Below are 20,628 nucleotides of genomic sequence, written 5' to 3'. Positions count from 1 at the left end.
TTCATCTATTTTAACTTTAAAAAGATGAATATGTAAAAAAAAATAAGATAAGATAATGAATACAACATCAATCTATTGTCCATGTATATTGTTGACCTAAAAATCGATATGGTATCAAATGGTTTGGCCTTTCATATTCATTAAAAAAATTAATGTGTCTGAATTTCATTACTTCTTATCTATATCAATATTGTATCAGTGTGGTATCTACATAGGCAAATGCAAAATCAACATATATCACCCAATATTGGCTGATACGATACTGATATCTAAAACCATGTCGGTCAATGACAAGCTTGAGAGAATATACCTCCTTAGAGTTCTACTCTTCTTCTTCTTATTTTTGATTCAGTAACTCCCATCTCTTTACAATTTGTTTTGGCTTTTCATCCCTGTGGAACGGTGGAGGAAAATCCTATTTTCCTATAACGTTCTTCTAGATTGATTTTTTTTTTAACATTCTTCTAGGTTTCTGTTTAACATTTTTTTTTTGGGGGGGGGGGGGGTTGTTTCAATTTAATTTTTACAGATCCAACAACCTATCATCTATTTCAGTCTATAGACGGAGTAGAAGATTCACGCAATAGTGGAAACAACAATAAACATACAGATTCATACTAAATTATATGGAAAGTAAATGCACTTAGGTCTTCACCCAAACCACTTCCACAACCATCTCTACCACCCAAAATCTAATTGATCTATCAACAACACAGGCCATCAAACCTAGTCACTCCACCACCCATCCTATACACCTTAACAGAGAAATTTAAACCCCCCCCCCCCCCCCTTTTCTTTTACCCCGAAAGGGGAGAAAATTCAACAACAGAGTACAAAACAAAGCCATAAACACTTGCATCTCTCCTTTTGTGTTTCTTTTTTATTTTTATAATTTATCTTGGGGGTGGGATTAGGGACTCGGAATTTATTCCAATAGCTGTATAAACTCAAAAACCCAAGATGTGATCAGAAGCTTAGTTGCCGTTTCTCGAGAAGAAACATTAAATAAAAATTGTCCAAGAATCTGTACCCATCAGTGAAGCAGCAGCAATTGACCGAATGCAGAATTTGAAGTGTTTCTATAGTACATGACAGTATTAAGAAAGGCCTGCACCAGAAATAGGAATCAAATTAAGCAACCTATCAGTGTAAAACACAAGAACATGCAAGTCACTGGAGATGGAGGTCAACCAGTCCACCAACAAAATATCTTTAAAATATGGAAAACAAAATAGTAGTTATCTTCTATTCAATGGAATGGCACCAAGAATTACTCCATACAAAATATTAACATAATATAATGACACACCAAAGCTACAAATAGTGTAAAATTTTACCTGGAACATTTAAAAATTTTTACATCGGAACAACTGCAGTCTATGGGAGAAAAGATAAACTGCCCAAAACTTGAGAGAAAATCCATCAACCAAATCAATTATATCATTCAAACAGGACCAACTCTTGACCAAGGAGACTAGCTATACACTTCCTTGTGCTCTTAAATACCATTTAAGAGTATATCATTTCACCATATAAAGCTCAGACCATCAAATAAAATAGGTCTCTCAGAAATAAGAATCTTCAAGAAGCTTACTTGGATAATACTACAAGAAATGATAGTTAATTTAATGGTTGATCACATGTACCTACCAAAAACAAGAGTCGTTGACAAATATTCCAAGCGAAATTCCAGTCAGCTGTATTCATTTGGGTTTTCTCTGCTTCTAATGAGAGGTACTCCATCTCCCCTCCAAGTAACTCGCTCTTCACATAGCGCTGCAGTTACTTCAACATATAATTGATGCTCCTAAAACAGAAATTTCAGTTGATCAAGGAAACAAAGTCAAGTGGAGGCAGATCTCAGTTATGCACATATAAAAGCTTCATACTTCAACCATCAATTAGGGGAACATCCAATCAAGGCAGTAAGTCCTTGGTTTGGTGCACATATCATGCACCAGTGGGCATGATGATGTTATCCACCTGGCAGTGATCTTCTTGCTAGTTAATGATGACATATGTATTTTGTTGACTGTCAATCACCATGGGGCTTCTTATATGATTAGGAATATTGCATGGAAGGAATGGGGAAAAAATAATAGATTACCTCATGTAGAACCCTTTCGGCGAGCTTCTCTGCAGTGTCATTTGCCAAAACAGGTACTACCCTTTGGGCAAGGATACACCCCGTATCATAATTCTCATCAACAAAGTGGATGGTGGGACCAGAATATCTAGCCAAATATATTGACAGATATAAGAAAATATGAAGTATCACTCAACCCCTAATAGACTCAAAAAGTAAATGAAGGCAGGTGATCTCAATCTTTGCAACCAGATGACAGAAAAAGAAAAAAGGAGTCACCAGTAAAATCCAATACCATGACTGAACCATTATATAGTGAAAATATATTACTTTGGCAGCAGAATTAAGTTCTATCATAACATCATGCAACTGTAGGTAGTTTCTGTTAGGTGAAAGGGGCATTTGAATTCAGTACTTCTAATAAAAAATAAGTAATTGATCTATAGCAACTCATTCAACCTCTCCCTATATGCCAGGTTATAATGGGTAAACAATTAGTTGTCTTTATCCCCTTGAATTCCAAGGATCATCTCACTGATTCAGAAAAATAAGGTTATGTTCTCTAAGAAATGTGGCAAGCATTGAGAATTATTGTTTTACATTCTCTTTGTATGGTGTGCAACTGTGCGCATACAGAAAAATGAAATAGAAAATAAATACCAAATTTTGAAAGTAAAAGTCACATTTGAACGATTAAACAGAAGAGGAAAGCTGTGAACCAAGTGCTACGATACATTGCCCTAAAGAAGACTAAGTAGAATGAGAAATACAGGTCAATCTGATGCCCGGATGACTTAATAGATATGGAACCCTTACCAGTTTAATATCTGATACATGATCATCAGTCCACCTGATATTATATTAATTTTTCTAGGGAGCTAGCCAGCTACAGTAGCTTTTGCATCTAGGGTATTTGAGTGACACTCATGGGTTGCATTAGTGCATGGCCTGGTGCTCCCTCAGTATAAAGAAAACATTCATCGCTGACAAAATCTGATGTCATTGGTCAATAGAACAAAAATAATAAAATAACTCCATTGGTCCTTTCTTCATTTTCACATCTTCAAATAATATCTGATAAAATACAGCACAAGCAGAAAACTACCTACGAGCATCTAAAATCTTAGTTGAGACTAACCAGTAATTCATGCAACACTTTTGTAACTTCGAAAATTTTCCTGAATGGATTAAATCGTGTAACTTGTCCAGTAAAAATTATTTTCTTAAAAGGTTAAGATAATGGAGAATTCACATTGAAACTTAAAATTACTAGACTCTCTCAAAATAACTCCAACAGACTAAGAGCATAAGCTGCTAGCTAACCACCCAAACCAGCTATTGGCTTATTGAACACCTCTCGTTCTTGAAGGCCTTTTTACAGTTCACATCAGAAGCCCATTTCTGATTTATTCTGATGTGTTTTGCAATTGTTCTTTGTCCTACTGCTTGTTCACGAAAGTTGTTGAACAGGGATGGTATGATCGATGTGAGCAAATTACTTTTAGCCTTTCATGTTGACTCTCCACATCATTGAGCTGAAACAGTATGCACTACCCTTTTTCCAAGGCAATTCATCATCACATTTTCATTCCTGCAATTCCCCTATTTATTTAAATGTTATGACCACTGGCCAGCAATGGAATTATTCCAAGATGGCATCCTTGCTTCTATTACTTCTCTAACTGTTGTAAATCAATAGATAAGAAGCGTAAACATGCAAAACCAGTGCATTTCAGCAATAGCTAGTTTCAAACAACCAAGGGGGCATTCTGATGAGAAATCAAAGACTTGCATGAATAACCTATCAAATCACGACTCAAGCAGACAACATAGAACACACCCACAATAAGCCAATGAAAAAGAAAACTAAAATGACTTGAGAGCTTGGGCTATCTAATGGATTACATGAAGTCTACTATTTTCACCATACCTGGCTTGATGGCTCAAGAGTTGAACATTTTCAGTCAAATTAGGCATGTGGGATGTGCTGATTTGACACAAGTCTAGCTTAACTAGCTAATGCAATTCCTGAATCTGACCAAAAAGGATAAATTTGAGCATTAACATGCCGCCATTCTGCACAATGATGGATAGTTGTTCTTAAAATGGAATTAGAGCTCAACCTTCTAGGATAGGGAAAAACTTAATAAGGGGGGAAAAGAAGGGGGGGTGTATTTTCAGGACACTAACTGCACTCCACCTCACGTATGGCCACTATCTGAGGTTCTTCTCTACTAAAATATATAATTTAGAATGGGTAATAGCTGCTTGTGTTGGAGATCTAAATTTCTGAAAAACGAACTAATGGATCAAAATACTTGCTAAATCATCTTTTTGAAACTGTAATAGAAATTTTTGTCGAGTTCTAGAATAAGCTAGCTAGCAGCGGCAGCCTAGGGACATATGTCTCTAGGTTGTTTTAGTTTAGTTTTAGGTTTTTATTATTTTAATTTTCTTTGTAATCCTGCCAGAAGACAGTAGAATCCAATTCTAGGTTGCACATCTATTTTTTCAGCTATAAACAAAGTAACCTGCAATTAGAAACTTAAATCCAATGGCAGTGCCTTCTCTTCCAAAACCTTGAGAAATCTCTCCCTCTCTTCTGCTTCTCTGCTTTTCTGTCTTTTGCTGGTTACAGATTCTGATTTATAATCATTTTAACTCACATCATCAATATTTGGAGCAACAATTCGAAATTCAATAGCTCTAGAATACCTGGATACTGCCAGAGGACAACTACAGGGAAATACAATCAGAAGATACAGCAAAAGAAAGGAAAACAAAGGCATAAATTGTGTGGACAAAACATAAAATTTTCATCTTACCTAGCTCCAGATGCGATAACAGCTTTATGCACCTTCAAACCATAATAACCTTTGCCACCAAAAGCTGGAAGAAGAGAAGGATGGATGTTTAATATGGATCTTGGGTATGCCCGAACTAACTCGTCTGGTATAAGTTTTAAGTATCCAGCTAGAAGAATAATGTCGACCTCAAATTTTCTGTTCAAGGAGAATAGAATCATTTTAAGAGTTCAACAGGATTCGAGCAACTGAGAAAAATGTTTAGTTGTATGCATATGCCTATAAGTGTGAACATTTACAACTAGAATCTCTCTTCACTCCCATTGAGGTAGGTCACCTTAGATTTCTCCTCTGAAGATATCAACAAAGATGGCCACCAATATTCAGTAAATAACCAATAGCATATGGAGGAGAATCACGCAACCAAAGATACAAAATTATATGGAGACCATCTATCAAAGCTTGAACAGAAGTTTCAAACTGTGAGGCTACAGAAAAACATGCAGAACCTTTAATATAGTTCCAACTTCCAAGTTTACTTTTAAGTTTACCTGTCTCTCTTTTTTTGGATGAATGAACAATGAATCTATCTGTCTTAAAAATTTTCTCTTCTGTGGAATATTTTCAAGATAACAGATCATAGTGGAAGAGATTAGGACTATTATAGGTCAAGCAGAAGGAAGCAATTTCCTGACTTTGAAACTCAGAATGTGATGGACAATTCCTGTAGGTCCACTGTTTTTGGCTGTGGTCCGATAAAATAACAGCAGACAACAAAGAGGCATCCAAATGCTTCACAACTGACATGAGTTGCCAAAGTTATTAGCTATTGCTATCTAAGGGATATCAATATACCCTAGATAGTTATGGATCTGTGTTTATCTGAAGAGTCTTTAGGCAGCTAGAATCAATTGAGTACTTAGTCCTTAAATCTGCACCAGTTGAGAAGGAGCACTACCTCCACTGCATATATATGTAAGTATATACATGTCACTCAGGAGAATAAAACCTCACCTCAGAGAAGTTATAAGATCGGCCACAGATAGCCCCTCGGGCCCATCTTTTGTTTTGGGAAACAGAATAATTGGAATTCCACAATCTCTTGCAAATTCAGCACCTCCACAACCTGCAATGAGATAATCACAAAGACAACCCCCAACTGGAAGACATTCATTAATTTCCCCCCCTATAAATGAAAGGCCGTTGACTGACTCAATAATAATCTAACATGCATAAAAAAAAAGGCTTCTTCATTATCCCGCAGGGGAGGGGTGGGAAACACCAGTGCCAACCCCCCCCCCTCATTGTTACACACATAGAGGGAAGCAAAACCAAGAGCGTGTCATCTTAAAAATCAAATTACCATCATAAGAAGCCAGAAACCAAGACCATTTGAGCCGCAAGCAGAGAACAGGCAAGTCTAGCCTCCAAGAACCAGAATTCAGGGGGGGGGGGGCCCCCCCGAAGGGGGGGGGAGAGGGGGGGGGGGGGGCCCCCCAGCCAGCCGCACAGCACCCCCCCCCAAGGGGCACATTCACCACACGGGGGGAAAAAGTTTTTTTTAAAAAGGAGAGAGACAGAGAGAGAACAGGCAAGTCTAGCCTCCACCACTGGCTTAGAGAACCTTTTACTAGTTAAGAAATAACAAATATTGTATTGGGGCAGCAACCAGAATGATCACATATGCTGCTAGATCAGAAAACAAGAAATGAATAATTTACCCCAAATACTACTGTTTTCACTCTTTAAGGTGCCACAGTCGTATGCAACTAACTGTTACAAGCAACAACAATCAACAACAACAATAACAAGCATAACCTTATCCAAGTACATGGGGTTGCATGGATCTGAAAAGAGAAAAAGGGAAAGGGGGGGGGGACGACATTCGCCAATCCAATATCCTAGGAACATTCTCCTATGAAGGATTGGCAACACACATCATTGTCGTCAAACAATCCTATCCACCGTCATACTGGGACTGAGCCCTACCACAAGCATATCCTTTCTTCCTACTTCCCTAATAGTCATTTTAGGCCTGTCCTTCCCTTTTTAGCTCCATCACTCTTCCTTACTAGTGCATCTATACGTCTCTGTTGAAACACAATCATACCTCCTCAAGCGTTTCTCATGGAGCTTGCGATGGAATGGTGCAACTCCTAGGTTGATTTTAAAATAGGCATTCCATTATTATGTCTCTCTTAGTCAGTTAGTCTCCCTGCACATCCTCATCTATGCTACACTCCTCTTATCTATGTTACTCTTCCTAAATACCAACATTTTGCTCTATAGTTAATAGCCAGTTTTATTATCACCTTATAGAATTTCCCCTTGAAATTAAAAGGCATCATTTTCCACAAAACACTCTGATGGACCTCACTATTTCGTCCATCCTACTTTATTTGGTGGGAAGCATAGTCTTTTATATCATCCTCTCTTTGTTAAAGGTTGCCCCCCAGGTATCCAAAGCATTCACTTTGTGGTAGTTCTCGCTCATCAAGTTTTACCACTTCATCATCTCTCATGGTTTGACTGAAGTAGAACATCATATATTCTCTCTCTTTTTTGGGGGAGGAAGATGGGGGACCCTTGACTTACAATCTTTTGATTCAAAAGCTTGATCACCATAACTCCAGCTTCACGTTATCCATTCCGTTGTCTCATCTGTCAAAACAGTATCATTTGTGAATGGCATACACCAAAGGGACCTCATCTTGGATGGACTGGTTTAAGTCATCCATAATGAGTCAAAAGTATATGGGCTTATAGCTAATACTTGGGATAACCTGATTGTAATTGGAAATTCACTACTTTGATCCTTTATAGTTCTGACACTTGTCACCACACCCTCATGAACATCCTTAATTACATCCCACATGTTAATTTAGGCTCCTCTTCTCTATAATGCCAAATGAGATTTCTAGGTACTCTATCTTAAGCCCTTTTGTAGGTCAATAAGGATCATACCAAAGAAATTCTTTCAGCTTCTTCCTCATTAAGAGAAGAAGCCATTACCAAAATTCCCATATTGTAGCTGAACTAGTAGAGGATCAACTTCTTGTGCACAAAGACAACAATGGCAACATCAACGATTTCAACCATGAACTCTTTGTTCTCATTCCATAGCAATCAGGATTAAGCTGATAGCAGAGAAGTATCTCCTGTGGGGAACACAGATTATTTCCTTGCAAGAAAGGCAAGAACTGCTTGGCTTCGTTAATGGAGAAATCACTATGCCTGATCAGGAGATAGAAACTTCAGAAGAGAAGGCTCTAATGATTCCAGATTTCACATCTTGGATTTGAACCAGTCAGTTGATCAAAGCATGGATAACAGGGATTTTGTCAGTTGATGTTTTAGGTCTTGCTGTTGGAATTGAACTTCTGCAAAAATCAGGAGCACTCTTTCAGAGGCCTTTTCATGGGCATCTGAGGCCAGGAGTTGAACTTCTATCCAGCCTTCATTTCTTGAAGAAGGATTCAACTTCTTTGTCAACCTATCTCATAGACTTCAAACAAATACATGACCAGTTACGTCAACCAGAGATCTAGTCCCTGACCATCAAGTTTTCCTGTTTTTCATAAATAAACCATCTTTCGAAAATTTGCTACAACCATGTTGAAATACCACCAACACCCCCCCTCCCCCCGCGGGTTCACAGTTACAATGAAGTCATGAACCGAGAACAAAAGCAACAAGAAAGAGTTTTCAACTCTTGATTTGGCCTTGTATACTGAGACAAACAAGAATAATCAAGGCAGTGTTTTTCTGGTTATACAAGAGGCATACAAACACCATTTTCTTAAAGATGAAGAGGGTTTGTCCAAACTAGTACACAGAAAATAGGGGTGTTCAGGGACAGCTGTCAAAAACCTCAACAGGGGTTTTAGCTCAGCATCATGATTTCAATTAAACGTAAGATTTCTATTGAGATAGGTCACTCTGCTCTCAAGTGTTGGAGTCACTTTGATAACAGCTAAAAAGTCAAGTGACATTCTTCATCCTCTTACTACCATGCATCTAAGCAAATCCCAGGACTTGGATTGGATCCTCAAGACTGGGTCACCGGGGCTACAGTCCATACCACCACTTCACTAGGTGCACATTAACCAATTACTCATATTGGTGGCAGTAGCTAGGGTCATGGTAGTCCCACCTTACCTTTGAAGAATGATCTCTTGGTTCCTACTTTCTTCCATACATAAAGAATTTATTCTCTGCATCACAACTCACTATTGATTACCCATGTCCTTTTGAATTTAAGAAAAATGGATTTGTGATCAAGAATCTACAAAAAGCAAGGATTTTGACATTGGAGACTAGACAAGGAGGTTTATGTATTTTTTATGGCCACAGCTATGAAGCAAAATCTTCTTATGGATATTGGTCTCCATCTGATGATGTATGACACAGTGGTTAGGACACCCCTCAGGGCAAAATAACTTCTTTTCTTAAGAATATTGGCTGCATCAAATATTAATGTCACAAAGAACTCTAGCAATCTGTGCCATCATTGCCAGCTAAGTAAAGGAACTAAACTTCCTCTTGTTAGTTCTATTAGACATCCTAAGGCACCTCTTGATAGAATTCATTGTGCTTTGTGGAAAATGCACTGATATCTAGTCTGCAAAAATTTAAATATTATGCCAATTTGTTGATGATTTCTCTTGTTTTAATTGGCTGTTTCCTCTTAAGCATAAATTCGATTTTCTTTTTTCAAGACCTTCATTATCTTTCAAAATAAGGTTGAAAGACAATTAGAGGAGAAGATCCAAATATTTAAGTCCGATGGTGGAGGAGGACTTTTAGCTTCTTCTTTTTCAACATCTCCACAACTGTGGAATAATCCTTCACATATCCTTTCCTGGTACACCAGACCAGAACAACCTAGCAGAAGCAAAATGTAGACAATGTTGTTGAATTGGGTTTTGCTATAATTGATAATGCTTCAATTCCATATCAATTCTGGGTGGAAGCATTTTAAAATGTTGTATTACTTTTAACAGGTTACCTTCTCCAACACTTCCCATGGATTGTCCTCTTCGTGTACTTCGCAATAAGCCCAGCTACTCTATACTGTGGTCTTTGATACACAATGCCCCCCTTGAGAAACTCTACAACAAGTTTTCTTGAACCTCGTTCCTTTCCATGAATATTTTCGGGATATAGCAACCAAAACTCAAAGGATGCTCGTCTTTATTTCCTACAGTGAGTACATATTCCTCAGTATGTACTGTTCAAAGGAACTTCGTTTCCCTTCCGTGCTCCCACCCCTTCATCACCATCTGAAGATTGAGTTTTTGGACAAAGGCATTGCCAGAACTGTTCATGCACCAGTTACTACCCTGCTGTCCAAAGGCTACTGAACATACTTATTTAACTTTCGGTGCACCACATGACACCCCACCCACTATTGCACTTGGGGATCAGCCCATGATCACCATCAGGACTCAGTCTACAGATCACCATCACATTCAGTCAATGGAGCACAATGTGGAACACTAGCCCCTGTTCTAACTTCAGTTCAGCATATCACCTAATTTTAAGCACTCAATTCAACCTCTAGTGATCTAACCACGTCCTACTTCTCAAGGCAGCACCACAACCCATGCAGCAAATCACATCAGAACTCCTGGTTCAGGTCTCTTCTTGCTGTCATCAACACAGCCTGCTACTTCAATTCCTAGTTCGCATTATGGCCACACATGGGAAGGCTTGTATTATGAATCCAAATCCAAATTCGCTCTCACTGCTTCATTATTCCTTCTGAGACTACTTCTGGCCCCGGCCGGGGCAACAACCAGCCCCCTACCGGGGCCCCCCCGGGGCGGGGGCCGCCGACCGCTCTTTTCTCGCTCGCTTGGCGGGGGCCCTTGGCCTTTTTCTTGCCCCGCTTGGGGCGGTTTTTTGGTTGTTCCCTGGCTCGTGCCCTGTTGTTTTATCCTGGCCTTATCCTCGTTGATGTTCTTTGGTTTTTGGCCCTTTGTGCCCCTGGTTGGTTTCCCTTGGGCCTGCTGTGCCTTTTCTTGTTTTTGGTTTTCGTCGTGGTTTGTTGTGTTGGTGTCTCGGCGTGTTTTTCGGTCTTTTTGTGTTTGTTTCTCCTGTCTCTTCTGTTTTTCTCTGTGTGTTGTTCTTGTGGTTTTTGGTTTGTTTCCTTTTTTTCTCTGGTTTTTTTTTTTCTGGCTGGTCCCTCTCTGGCTTTGTTGCTTTTTCTTTGCGCTGTTTCTTGGCTGGTTTGTTGCCTCTCCCTGGTTGTTTGTCCCTCTGGTGCCCTTTTTCCCTGTTGGTCTTTTCGTGCTTTTGGTCTTTGTTCTGCCTGCTCCCGTCCTTGTGCCTTTTTGTCCCGTGCTCTTTGTTCGTCGGCTTTTTTTTGTCCCGTCTTTGGCTGTGGGCTTTGTATTTCTCGTTTGTTTTTTTGCTTTCTCTGACTTGAAGTGGGCGGGTTTTCCAGTCACCCGGAGGTCTACAACCAGAACTCACACCTTACTTGGTGCAAATTATATCTATTAGAGTACTAAAAATTGGTCACTACAGTGTGATCAAACATGGAGGCTGAGGATCGAGCAATGGCTTTGCCGACAACAGCTGAAATTGACTAGATGTCTTTTCTTCCTCTTCGAGAATTGGTATTTCACAAGCACATTAAGTGACAATATTTTGTGACAACTTGAATGCACTTCATACAACAGTAAATCCTATCTTCCCTGGTTGTACAAAGCATGTTGAGAACAAATTTGATAATCACTTCATACGTGAGTAAATCACTCTTGGTAATCTTGTGAAACATCCATCTCATCGTCAACTTGCTGACACCATTGCCAAGCCTTTGGCAAAGTTGGATTTCCATATTCTCAGTACCAAAACTACGTCTCCGGTCTAAACATCGGCCAAATTTGAGGGGAGATAGTGGCCAATCAGGATTTACAGATGACAAGTCACTAGAGTCCACATCAAAAGTGACTTTAAAACAGGGTATAACGTAGAAATCACACTTTGCATTTATTTTTTTGATGACCTGTACTAGAGCTGTATAACTATTATTATAAATTAAAGAAATTCTTGCTGTTCATTCTCATTGAGAGGAGAAGCTATTACATAACTCCTATAACGGTGACACCTAATAATGATACTGTAGAGCTCCCTAAATGATATCAGTTTCTTCTTCTATCCTTCCACGTTGTGCCTGATTCATCGATATTGATATCATTATAGTAATCAACCATCTAACTTTTCATTTTTATACCAAAAATTTCAACTTCAGGAAGCATCATTATCAAAGTTTTCGTATAAAATATCAATTACACACAAACCCATTGCACATTTCTAATTCATTAGCCCAGCTCTAATTCCATAAGCAACATCAATTTTTCCATCCTAACAAAGATTACACCATGAAACACACACATAATATGCTTGAGGCAAGATTAAAAAAGAGGATGCGTTGTAAACTGCTCAGGGGAAAAAAATTAAGTGAGAAAGAGGGTAACAAGACGTACCAGGCTTATTTGTTACCAAAACGACAACGTCACCATGAATTGATCCTCGGGCAATGGCCTCATGTATGGAACGAAAGTTGGATCCCCCACCAGATACGAAAACTGCAAGCTTTTTCCGTCGAACGCCATTCACATTAACCTTCTCATTTTCCGCAAGGTCCTCGACTACTTCTGCTCTGTTTTTACAAACGAATCTCTTTCTAGTTCGTAGATTTTGTGAAACAAGATTAGAAGTATGATGGGTTTTCTGTGAAACCCGTTCCGAGGAGGCAGTGAACGAACAAGAAGACGTAGGTAGTAACCTTACAGCAGTTGATATTCCAGGTTTCTGAAGTAGCGGGATCGCAGAGTTCGAACAAAGCTTAGAAAGCAAGCTTTGGGCTTCCATTGGAATCTAGAAAAGAATACAAAACCCTTGAACGACACCAAACTAAGATTTTGTTTCGAATTTGTCTCTCTTTCTCTCGTTCGCAAACCTGGAATGAAGAAGAAGAAACGAACCCAAGTGCAGTGCAGGCTCTCTCTCCCCTCTTTTCTTCTTCTTCTTCTTCGTTCGCAAGCTGGAATACCATCCCTTCAACGTGGCTGGCTTTGTTATTCGAACTTTAACAACCCAGAAAAACCTTCTTTCCTTTTCGGGGTATTCAGACAACCGATTTCGTCCGGGAGAATATAATGTTTTGTTTCGGGTGGGTTTAAAGTTTTGACCATAAACCGTGCATCGGTCTGTTTCATTTATCGGATCGGGTTGATTCAATGATTGAACGGGAAGAAAAAAAAAATTGTTGTGGCTGAAATTTAAAGCATAATTATAGATTTAAAAAGTTCAAAATAGGCTTGTAATTTTTTTTTTTTTTTCAGCCTATCGTTTGGTAGATTTGTGCACTGCTGTGCACAGCAAAGGATGTTTTCCTGTGATTGAACCAATTTCATAAAAAAAAATCACAACGTGGCATGCTCAACTTGGTGGCCTAAAGGATGACCGATGTCATAGCCGTTGCAAACTATTTTGAATTCAGTTGGGTTTGCTGATTCTGATATAATCATCCATCACTCGACAATCCCACAATCAATAATCGAAAACCGCCAAGGCTCCCACTCTCGCTAGCTAATCACGCCATTGCCGTAGCAGAACTTCATCTTCTTTCATCCATCATTGTTTCCCCTGTTCAACTTTCGTGCTTCTCCTTGCTTCCCCACCGCTACCGCCGTAGCACAACCTTCGTTATTAGGGATCTGTTTGTAAATTTAGAAAATAATAAACCTCATTTTATAAATAAAAATATTTTAAATGTAAAAAACAAAATTTTATTTACATTTACATCCCATTTAGTAATTTAAGACCGTTGGATTTTTTTATGAATACATGGCAAAATCTTGGCCCTTAGCTACAGGCAGTAGGGTTGTTGCAACTAAAAATCCATTACGGACCTAGGTCTCTCCAAGTTCGAAATTGAGCACTACAAATTGTGATCTCCCTCAATGTCCAAGGCCAAGCATTTAGGTTAACCAAGCAACTCAACTTGTCTAAAGCCTAACATAATGAATTGAGGACTCCCTCAAATCCTTAGCCAAGCATTATGAATGAGTGTCTCCACCAAGTCCAAAGGGAGCATCATGGACCAATGTATCCCTTCGGTTCGTGGTTTGAGCATTATGGACAAGTGTTTAGTCCAAATTCTAGGTTTAGCATTGGGAATAGAGATCCCCTCTCAAAGTACAAAATTAAGGTCCGAGCAAATGGTAGCAAAGCATACATACTAGAGCCTCTCCCAAGTTTGAGGCCTAATATTGTGAATTGAAAACCCCTCAAATCCGAGGTCAAGCATTAGAAGCCCCACTTTAATATCCTGGTCCTACCAAATCCAGTAGGGGCTTATCATACTGTTAGACTCGTCTAGCTTCAATGTCTTCTATGGGAGCTTGGCGAGTACCTACTAATTGCTCCTATGTGTTGTGGTAATATTGGATTAGTCTATTTTAACTCATTAAAATTGATTTTCATTTTGTACGTGATATGATAACGTAAAAGCAATGGCCCATTCATCACGTATCACCCCATGACCAGGCAAGTATCCTACTAAGCATCTTCAATCCCTAAAGAGCAAGTTCACAACCTCCTGGAGTTCTATAGTTAATCTTGGCTGTTGGTCCAGCGCTTCATGCATACCATATAACACTTGCCTTGCCATAACAATCCACCACTCATCTTCACTTCCTGGTTTGCTTCCAAGATCTGATCATATACTTTTCTCCAAACCACAGAAACATATCGAGCCTCCCCAAGGGTATATGGTTCAATTGGCAACTCAAAAGTATGACTTTGTGAGTTCAATTCTACTGGGGTTTACCCATCCGGCCAAAAAAGAAAAGAAGAAGAAGAGAGAACTGGGTCACCATTTTTGGCATCGGAAGGATGGGTTACATGCTGCTGTATTGTGCTTGTCATAGTCAACTTTATGCACATATATAAGAAGCCCAACAATTCTCAATCAAATTCGGTTGCTCACAAGGCATGGCAATATCAATACAAAGCATAACACCCTAAACTGAAGCGCTACCCCATCTCCTTACTTTGTCATCCAAAAGGCAATCAATAATACAAGATATGGTTTTCAATTTTGGAACCGGCAATCACCATCAAAGTCCATAGATACAGAAAAAGGACAAAAAGAGAATTATCAAAGTGTTTCAAGAGAAAGGGCACAATGCAATATCGTCATCATCATTCTTCTGCAACAGCCACTTGTGGCTCGGAGAAGTAATCGTGCCTGAAACAATATGAGGGGATGATTAGACATATACGATTCAACCAGTCTTGAAATCCTTACAGAAGTAATTCAACTTGTCGAATTTCATTTGATGGAGTAACAAAATCCAGAAATTTGAGTCATAAACATTTAACCTTTCCTAAAGGGATATAATGGGATCTGCAATGGAGATCTTGAAGAGAGAATCAATGTGCAATATATTGGACAATATGTGGTCTTTATTTTATATCCTCATTCTCAAAACAAGATCAAACGGTCAAAAAAGGTGGTCAATTGAGTGGGAAATCATAAAGATGTGTACCCTTCCCTCTCTAAAGTGCAAATTTATCACCCCTACATGACAGTGGAATTTCTACATGGACAGAGGCACAAGCACCTTATAATGCCTGTGGCAGGTTAGAAGGGGTTGCAGTATTTAGTTAGACAGGCAGCCCCAGGGCCGCAGTTCACAAATCAAGTTTCAGCCTAATCACAAATGGCCAACTTGCCGTTATTCAGAATCAAGAAGTGAACTCACCGACGGGCCCCCCCGCCGCGGCCCCCGGGGCCCGCCGCCCCCCCCCCGCGGCCCCCCGCTCTCGCCCCCCCCTCTCCCCCCCCCCTCCCCCCCTTTCTCGGTTCCCGCCCTGCCTCCCCGGCGCCTCGTTGCTTCGGTCCCGCCCTGTTGCTGGCTCCTGGCGCTCTTTTCCTCCCCGGGCTCTTCTCTTCTTGCCTTTTCCCCTCCCTGTTGTTTTCCCTGTTTTGCCCGGGCTCTTTCCCCTCCTCTTTCTGTTGCCGTGTTCCCTTGTTTTTCCGGGGCCCCGCCGGCGTGTGGCTTGTTTGCCCTCTTCCTCTTTTGGCTCTGTTTTGGCCCTTCTGCTTCGCCCCCCGGTTTTTTCGGCTTCTCTCTCTTTCCGCCCTCCGGCCCGGGCTCCGGTTTGCCTCTCCCTTGGTGCTTGTCTTCCCCCTGCTCTCTTTGTCTCTTTGCCTCCCGGGGTTGTGTTTGCTTGTGTGCCCTCTTTTTTGTTTTCTCCGCTCACCGAATTTTGCGTGTAAGTTGGTAAATGCCTGTAGTAGCCATTGCAACATTAACACTGAAAAGGTTCCAATTTTTCTGCATGACCAGCATTTACTGAAGCAATTAGAATTTAACACAGCCAAACCAGAGGGGAAGAGGAAAAAAATAAAAGAAAAGAGGAAGAGCTCCATATGTCCCCACAAAACACTGTAAATAGATTGACAGAACTCCATGATTCAGTAGAAAATGTTCCATAAGGCTCTATTACTTCCCACATTTCCATGTCAAAATATTTTCCAGAAAATGGTCTTAAGAGCAATGGAAACTGTAACAGATTAAAAAGGGCACGTCCAGTGCATAAGTCTCCAGCCCCTGCAGGGTTAGGGGAGGATCATTAAGTATGTAGCCTTTCCCCCTTCCCTTCATGGAGAGGCAGTTTGCCCACCTGAATCAATCATCTCTAGGTCACAATGGAGCAACCTCACTGCTTCTTTTATTCAATGCAATCAAAATGTTTTATTTCTAGACATTGTTTTCCTAGGGGAGGTGGGAAAGGATGGTCTCTTGGTCATCAAAACAGACCCATGGAAGATGCCACTGCACATCACATGGCTTTATCTATTTATTTATTTATTTAAATATATTATACTGTCAACAAATGGATCTCACTTGAAGAACTTGACATTTCCACGCAATAAGCATTTAACTTTTTCTTCCTTCCGATAAGAAATATAAGGAGTGATTGGAGATTGGCGTTCAACCAAAACATTATGCTATTAGTTTCTCATCCAAATGCACATGCACACACAGATCACCAATTCCTTGTTACACCTAGGTTACATGGATCATTCCATAAAGGCTCTCTTTCTGTATTCTATGTTCTAGAGTTTCTCACCCAAAGCACACAAAAATCAATGAATGCATACACAAAATTAGCATAATCCTCTTGACTCAAATCTGCAACTGTTTTACTGCCAACTCCTTACACATAGGTTCCATTGAACTTTCTTCCATCACATATTATCAATAACAGTAACAGAATTTTATTGATCAAGAAAAAGCACAGGTATTGTCCTTGGTCTCATTTGTGAAAAATGTGCAAAGCCTATGCCAGTATCAATATCAGGCGATTGAAGAGAGGTATTTCAATACCACTTATATCAGTCTCATCAAACCCTCTAACAGCCGAAATTCAACCAAAAATAAGATGTGAGGCTTTATTTCCAAATCATACACCATAGACCAGGAAATTAATACAGCTTTCACTCCTCTGGAGGAATTAACTAATCCACATCAAATCATTCAGTGATGTAGAAGCACATCTTGGAATTTCATACCATATTGCAAATAAATGATATGCATGACCAATGTATTCCCAGTTGAAAACTGCTTTGAAGATTGTCTACAATTATTAACCACAGGCAAGTATATGACAAAAGGTTCAACTCATAGTGAAACCACTTCCCAAACTCAGTGCAGCAGTGCATCCTCCACAATCAGAGAGAAATATACTCCTAAAGCACAATACACCAGCAAACCCTACTTCTAGGAAGTTATTTATCTAAGGCCCAATGATCAAGACAGAAACTAAACCAAAGATAAAAACCATGCATCAATGATACCAAATTATCAGCAAACCCAATTGCTCCATAAATGTCAACCAAATGCAATTCAATATGATGATTATGATCATAAGCCTAGTTATGTAATTAGACTACCATCCTTCCCTAACTGTAATATACTAATCAGAAACTAGTAATTCATCCAGAACCAGCTCTCCAACAAGATTTTACTTGTACACAAAACTAAATATTTTCTATCTACTTTCCTTAACTTAAACAACAACCCAGCTTATCCCAATTGAAAGGGGTCCATAGCTACTTTAGTTAAATCTGTTTAATTGAATATGCAATAAGCATTTCTTTTTCCCTCCCAGACATTCAAGCCGACCTCCTACATGTCTGAATTTATTTAGTTTAACATTCCATTCAAAAAATAAAAATAAAAATAAAAAAAGAAATCAATTTTGCAGTTGTGGATTTGCAGAAAAACACTTGTTTGGATTCTGGTACATAAAAGTGATAGCTATGTTTTCACATTAGAGAGTAGGGCATTCGATAAAACAATAAGAGAGTTACATATGCCAAAGTCAAAGTTTAATAAGGATGATCAATTCGTCAATTTAAAAGAGCTGCTTGGTGGCCGAATTAACTTAAGTAAAACTAAACCCACATCATCAACAACTTAAGATCCCTCTGAATATCGGGAACATGATGTAAAAAATGTGCAAGCCAAGTGAAGGTTACAATATTTCAGCTGAATAAAACAGAAAATAGAATACCATAGTGTAACGAGTAGTGCCCAAAGTCCTTTCACTTATACAATGACATGGGCAGAAATCAACACTATTGCAGATACCGTGGTGATAATAATTTCCACAAATAAAATGGTATTACCCCATAACATCACAAATAGATTAGCTATTTTCTCCAAGTAGTCAATCTTACCGGTGTAATTACCAAGCTGTAGCGCGACCAGACAACTCCAGTGCAACAAACAGCTGAAACCATGAGACCGAAAATTAGAAAACTACCAATAAAAACAAACTGAATGTGAGTGGTATATTTAAAAAGATAATTTGAGGAAAAATGAGGAAAAAGGTTATTGTAGTCAATCCTTCTCCCACCTTACAAGCTATGATTTTTACAGGAAGCAGAAATCTTAAATGGTACTTACCAATTTGCTGAGGATAAGAGAGCTTCTCAGGTGGTTTTGCAAAGTCAGCCACATTTGCAATACTGATACCCCATTTAAATGTCGGGGCCCAGAAGTGAACTGCAATCAGAAAGAAAGTATAATTATAAACGAGTGGAAGTAACCAATTAGATATCCTGAAATAGCACATTAAGTCATGGGAGAAGAACTTTGTTTACAGGGCTGTTCATAAACTTTAATAGGTAAGTATAAATACATAATATATAAATGAATCAGCAATTTTTTGTGGTAATTCAATCATCTTATGAATATTTGTTCTTAACAAACCTGCAACAACTAATAAGTTCGAAGGGAGATTTTATCATTCTAATTAGTTACTATAACCCCACGAAACCAAGTAAACTCAAAACATTTTTCTTCCAAATAATACAACAGGCTCTGTTTTTTCTATGATGTAGCGTTGATTGAACCAACAGTCCCCTCAAATATGTTAAATTAATTAAAATTTTATACGTAAGAAAAGTTTAAAAAAAAAAATGTTATAGATAATTCTATAACTTATAATCTCACAATTACAAAGTAAAATAATAATTCTAACAACAAGAGCCTAACCAGACTAGCCCATCAGACAGTTTGAAATTCTATCAACCATAATCCCAAATTTTAATTCTTGATTCCGCGTATATTTCACCTTTCCCGTATCCAATTCACCAAACCTTACGCTAATAAGCGTTTTGGCTGACATACTTCAAATTATGAAAACCTTACCTAGACACCACGCCTTAAATATATTCGGCGATCAAAATTACAGGTTTATTGTCTTGAATATAGATTAAATATAAGCTACCCAGGCAATCTTCCAATTCAATGAAGATAGAAACATCGAGAAATCCTCAAGATATAGGTCAACGAAAACATAAAATGGATCAAGTAATTCCCAAAACGAAAAGAGATACAGAAACCTAGTCATGAAGTACAGGGTTAGAAAGCAAATCAACTAAAGCAAATAAACGATTATGATCCATCTGTGGATACAAAAAACAATAAATGAAAGACTAAAAGAAAATGATAGAAGAAAGACGAACTGGTTTTAGGTCCGGCAGGATGGTTCCACAAAGCTTGAAACTTAGAAGCCGCCATGAAATCTCTGATTCTGCTTATCCGCCGGTTCCTCCTGGTGAGTGAGAAGCGCCTCGTGCCAGACAAAAACAGAAAAAATAACTTTACTTGCCGGTACCTACCCAGTAGGCATTAGCCATGTGAAGAAAACCCATCTACCTTCTGAACTTGTAGGAATTGCTGCTGGTGGACCCGTTTCTATGATCTACGGCCAGCGAGGCAGTGACCTTCTGCGCCTCTGAATGGCCGATCTGACAGTAATTAAAAAAAAAAAAATGTTTTTCTGCTGAAAATAAAAAATATTATTAGGAACAAGTTACATTTACATCATTTGTTTGCATATAATTACATATACATCCCGTGTAATTGGTTTTATTATGTTTACCCTCCCTTGTCTTTGAATCATGTAATAACCATACCCTCACTGGTAGAATAATAAGGTTAACTGAGAAGCCGTATGTAATTACTTGTGAAACTTCTAAAGTTTTTCATATTCAACCACAATGTTGTGTCATGAACTCATTATCTCCTCGACCTGATGAATAAACTTGCACTCACAACAGTTGTGGCCTGACCTTAGTCGGTCTAGAAGCTGCATTCGACGATTAAGTTAGTCTAGAAACACCAACAGTTGTTCTAAATA

General features: G+C 39.0%; 2 protein-coding genes across 3 annotated transcripts; both read right to left on the bottom strand.

Annotated features, from left to right (window-relative positions):
- Nucleotides 1-573: 573 nt before the first annotated feature.
- Nucleotides 574-13,059, bottom strand: LOC149002861 (Formyl transferase). Of its 2 annotated transcripts, none has more exons than XM_089136236.1 (6): nt 12,384-13,059; nt 5,905-6,016; nt 4,912-5,088; nt 2,108-2,234; nt 1,647-1,807; nt 574-1,108 (listed from the first exon to the last, which is right to left on the bottom strand). In XM_089136236.1, exons 1-5 carry the CDS (start codon nt 12,769-12,771, stop codon nt 1,694-1,696), a joined length of 918 nt encoding a protein of 305 aa, XP_088992362.1. In that variant the 5' UTR covers nt 12,772-13,059; the 3' UTR covers nt 574-1,108; nt 1,647-1,693. The 2 variants fall into 2 exon arrangements, with proteins under 2 accessions (XP_088992362.1, XP_088992361.1); XM_089136235.1 differs by having other exon boundaries at nt 1,651-1,807.
- A 1,792-nt stretch (nt 13,060-14,851) lies between these two features.
- LOC149002860 (mitochondrial pyruvate carrier 4) lies at nt 14,852-20,111 on the bottom strand. The gene is made up of 5 exons (XM_089138094.1): nt 19,952-20,111; nt 18,888-18,986; nt 18,659-18,711; nt 16,174-16,247; nt 14,852-15,154 (listed from the first exon to the last, which is right to left on the bottom strand). The coding sequence occupies exons 1-5, from the start codon at nt 20,004-20,006 to the stop codon at nt 15,109-15,111; spliced, it is 327 nt and encodes a 108-aa protein (XP_088994220.1). The 5' UTR covers nt 20,007-20,111; the 3' UTR covers nt 14,852-15,108.
- Nucleotides 20,112-20,628: the final 517 nt, after the last annotated feature.

Source organism: Hakea prostrata, chromosome 10, assembly GCF_041222555.1.
Source record: "Hakea prostrata isolate BN-2017 chromosome 10, UWA_Hpros_2, whole genome shotgun sequence".
Classification (NCBI taxonomy): domain Eukaryota; kingdom Viridiplantae; phylum Streptophyta; class Magnoliopsida; order Proteales; family Proteaceae; genus Hakea; species Hakea prostrata.
Note: the sequence above shows the minus strand (reverse complement) of the source record. Positions and strands in the feature narration are given on the sequence as shown.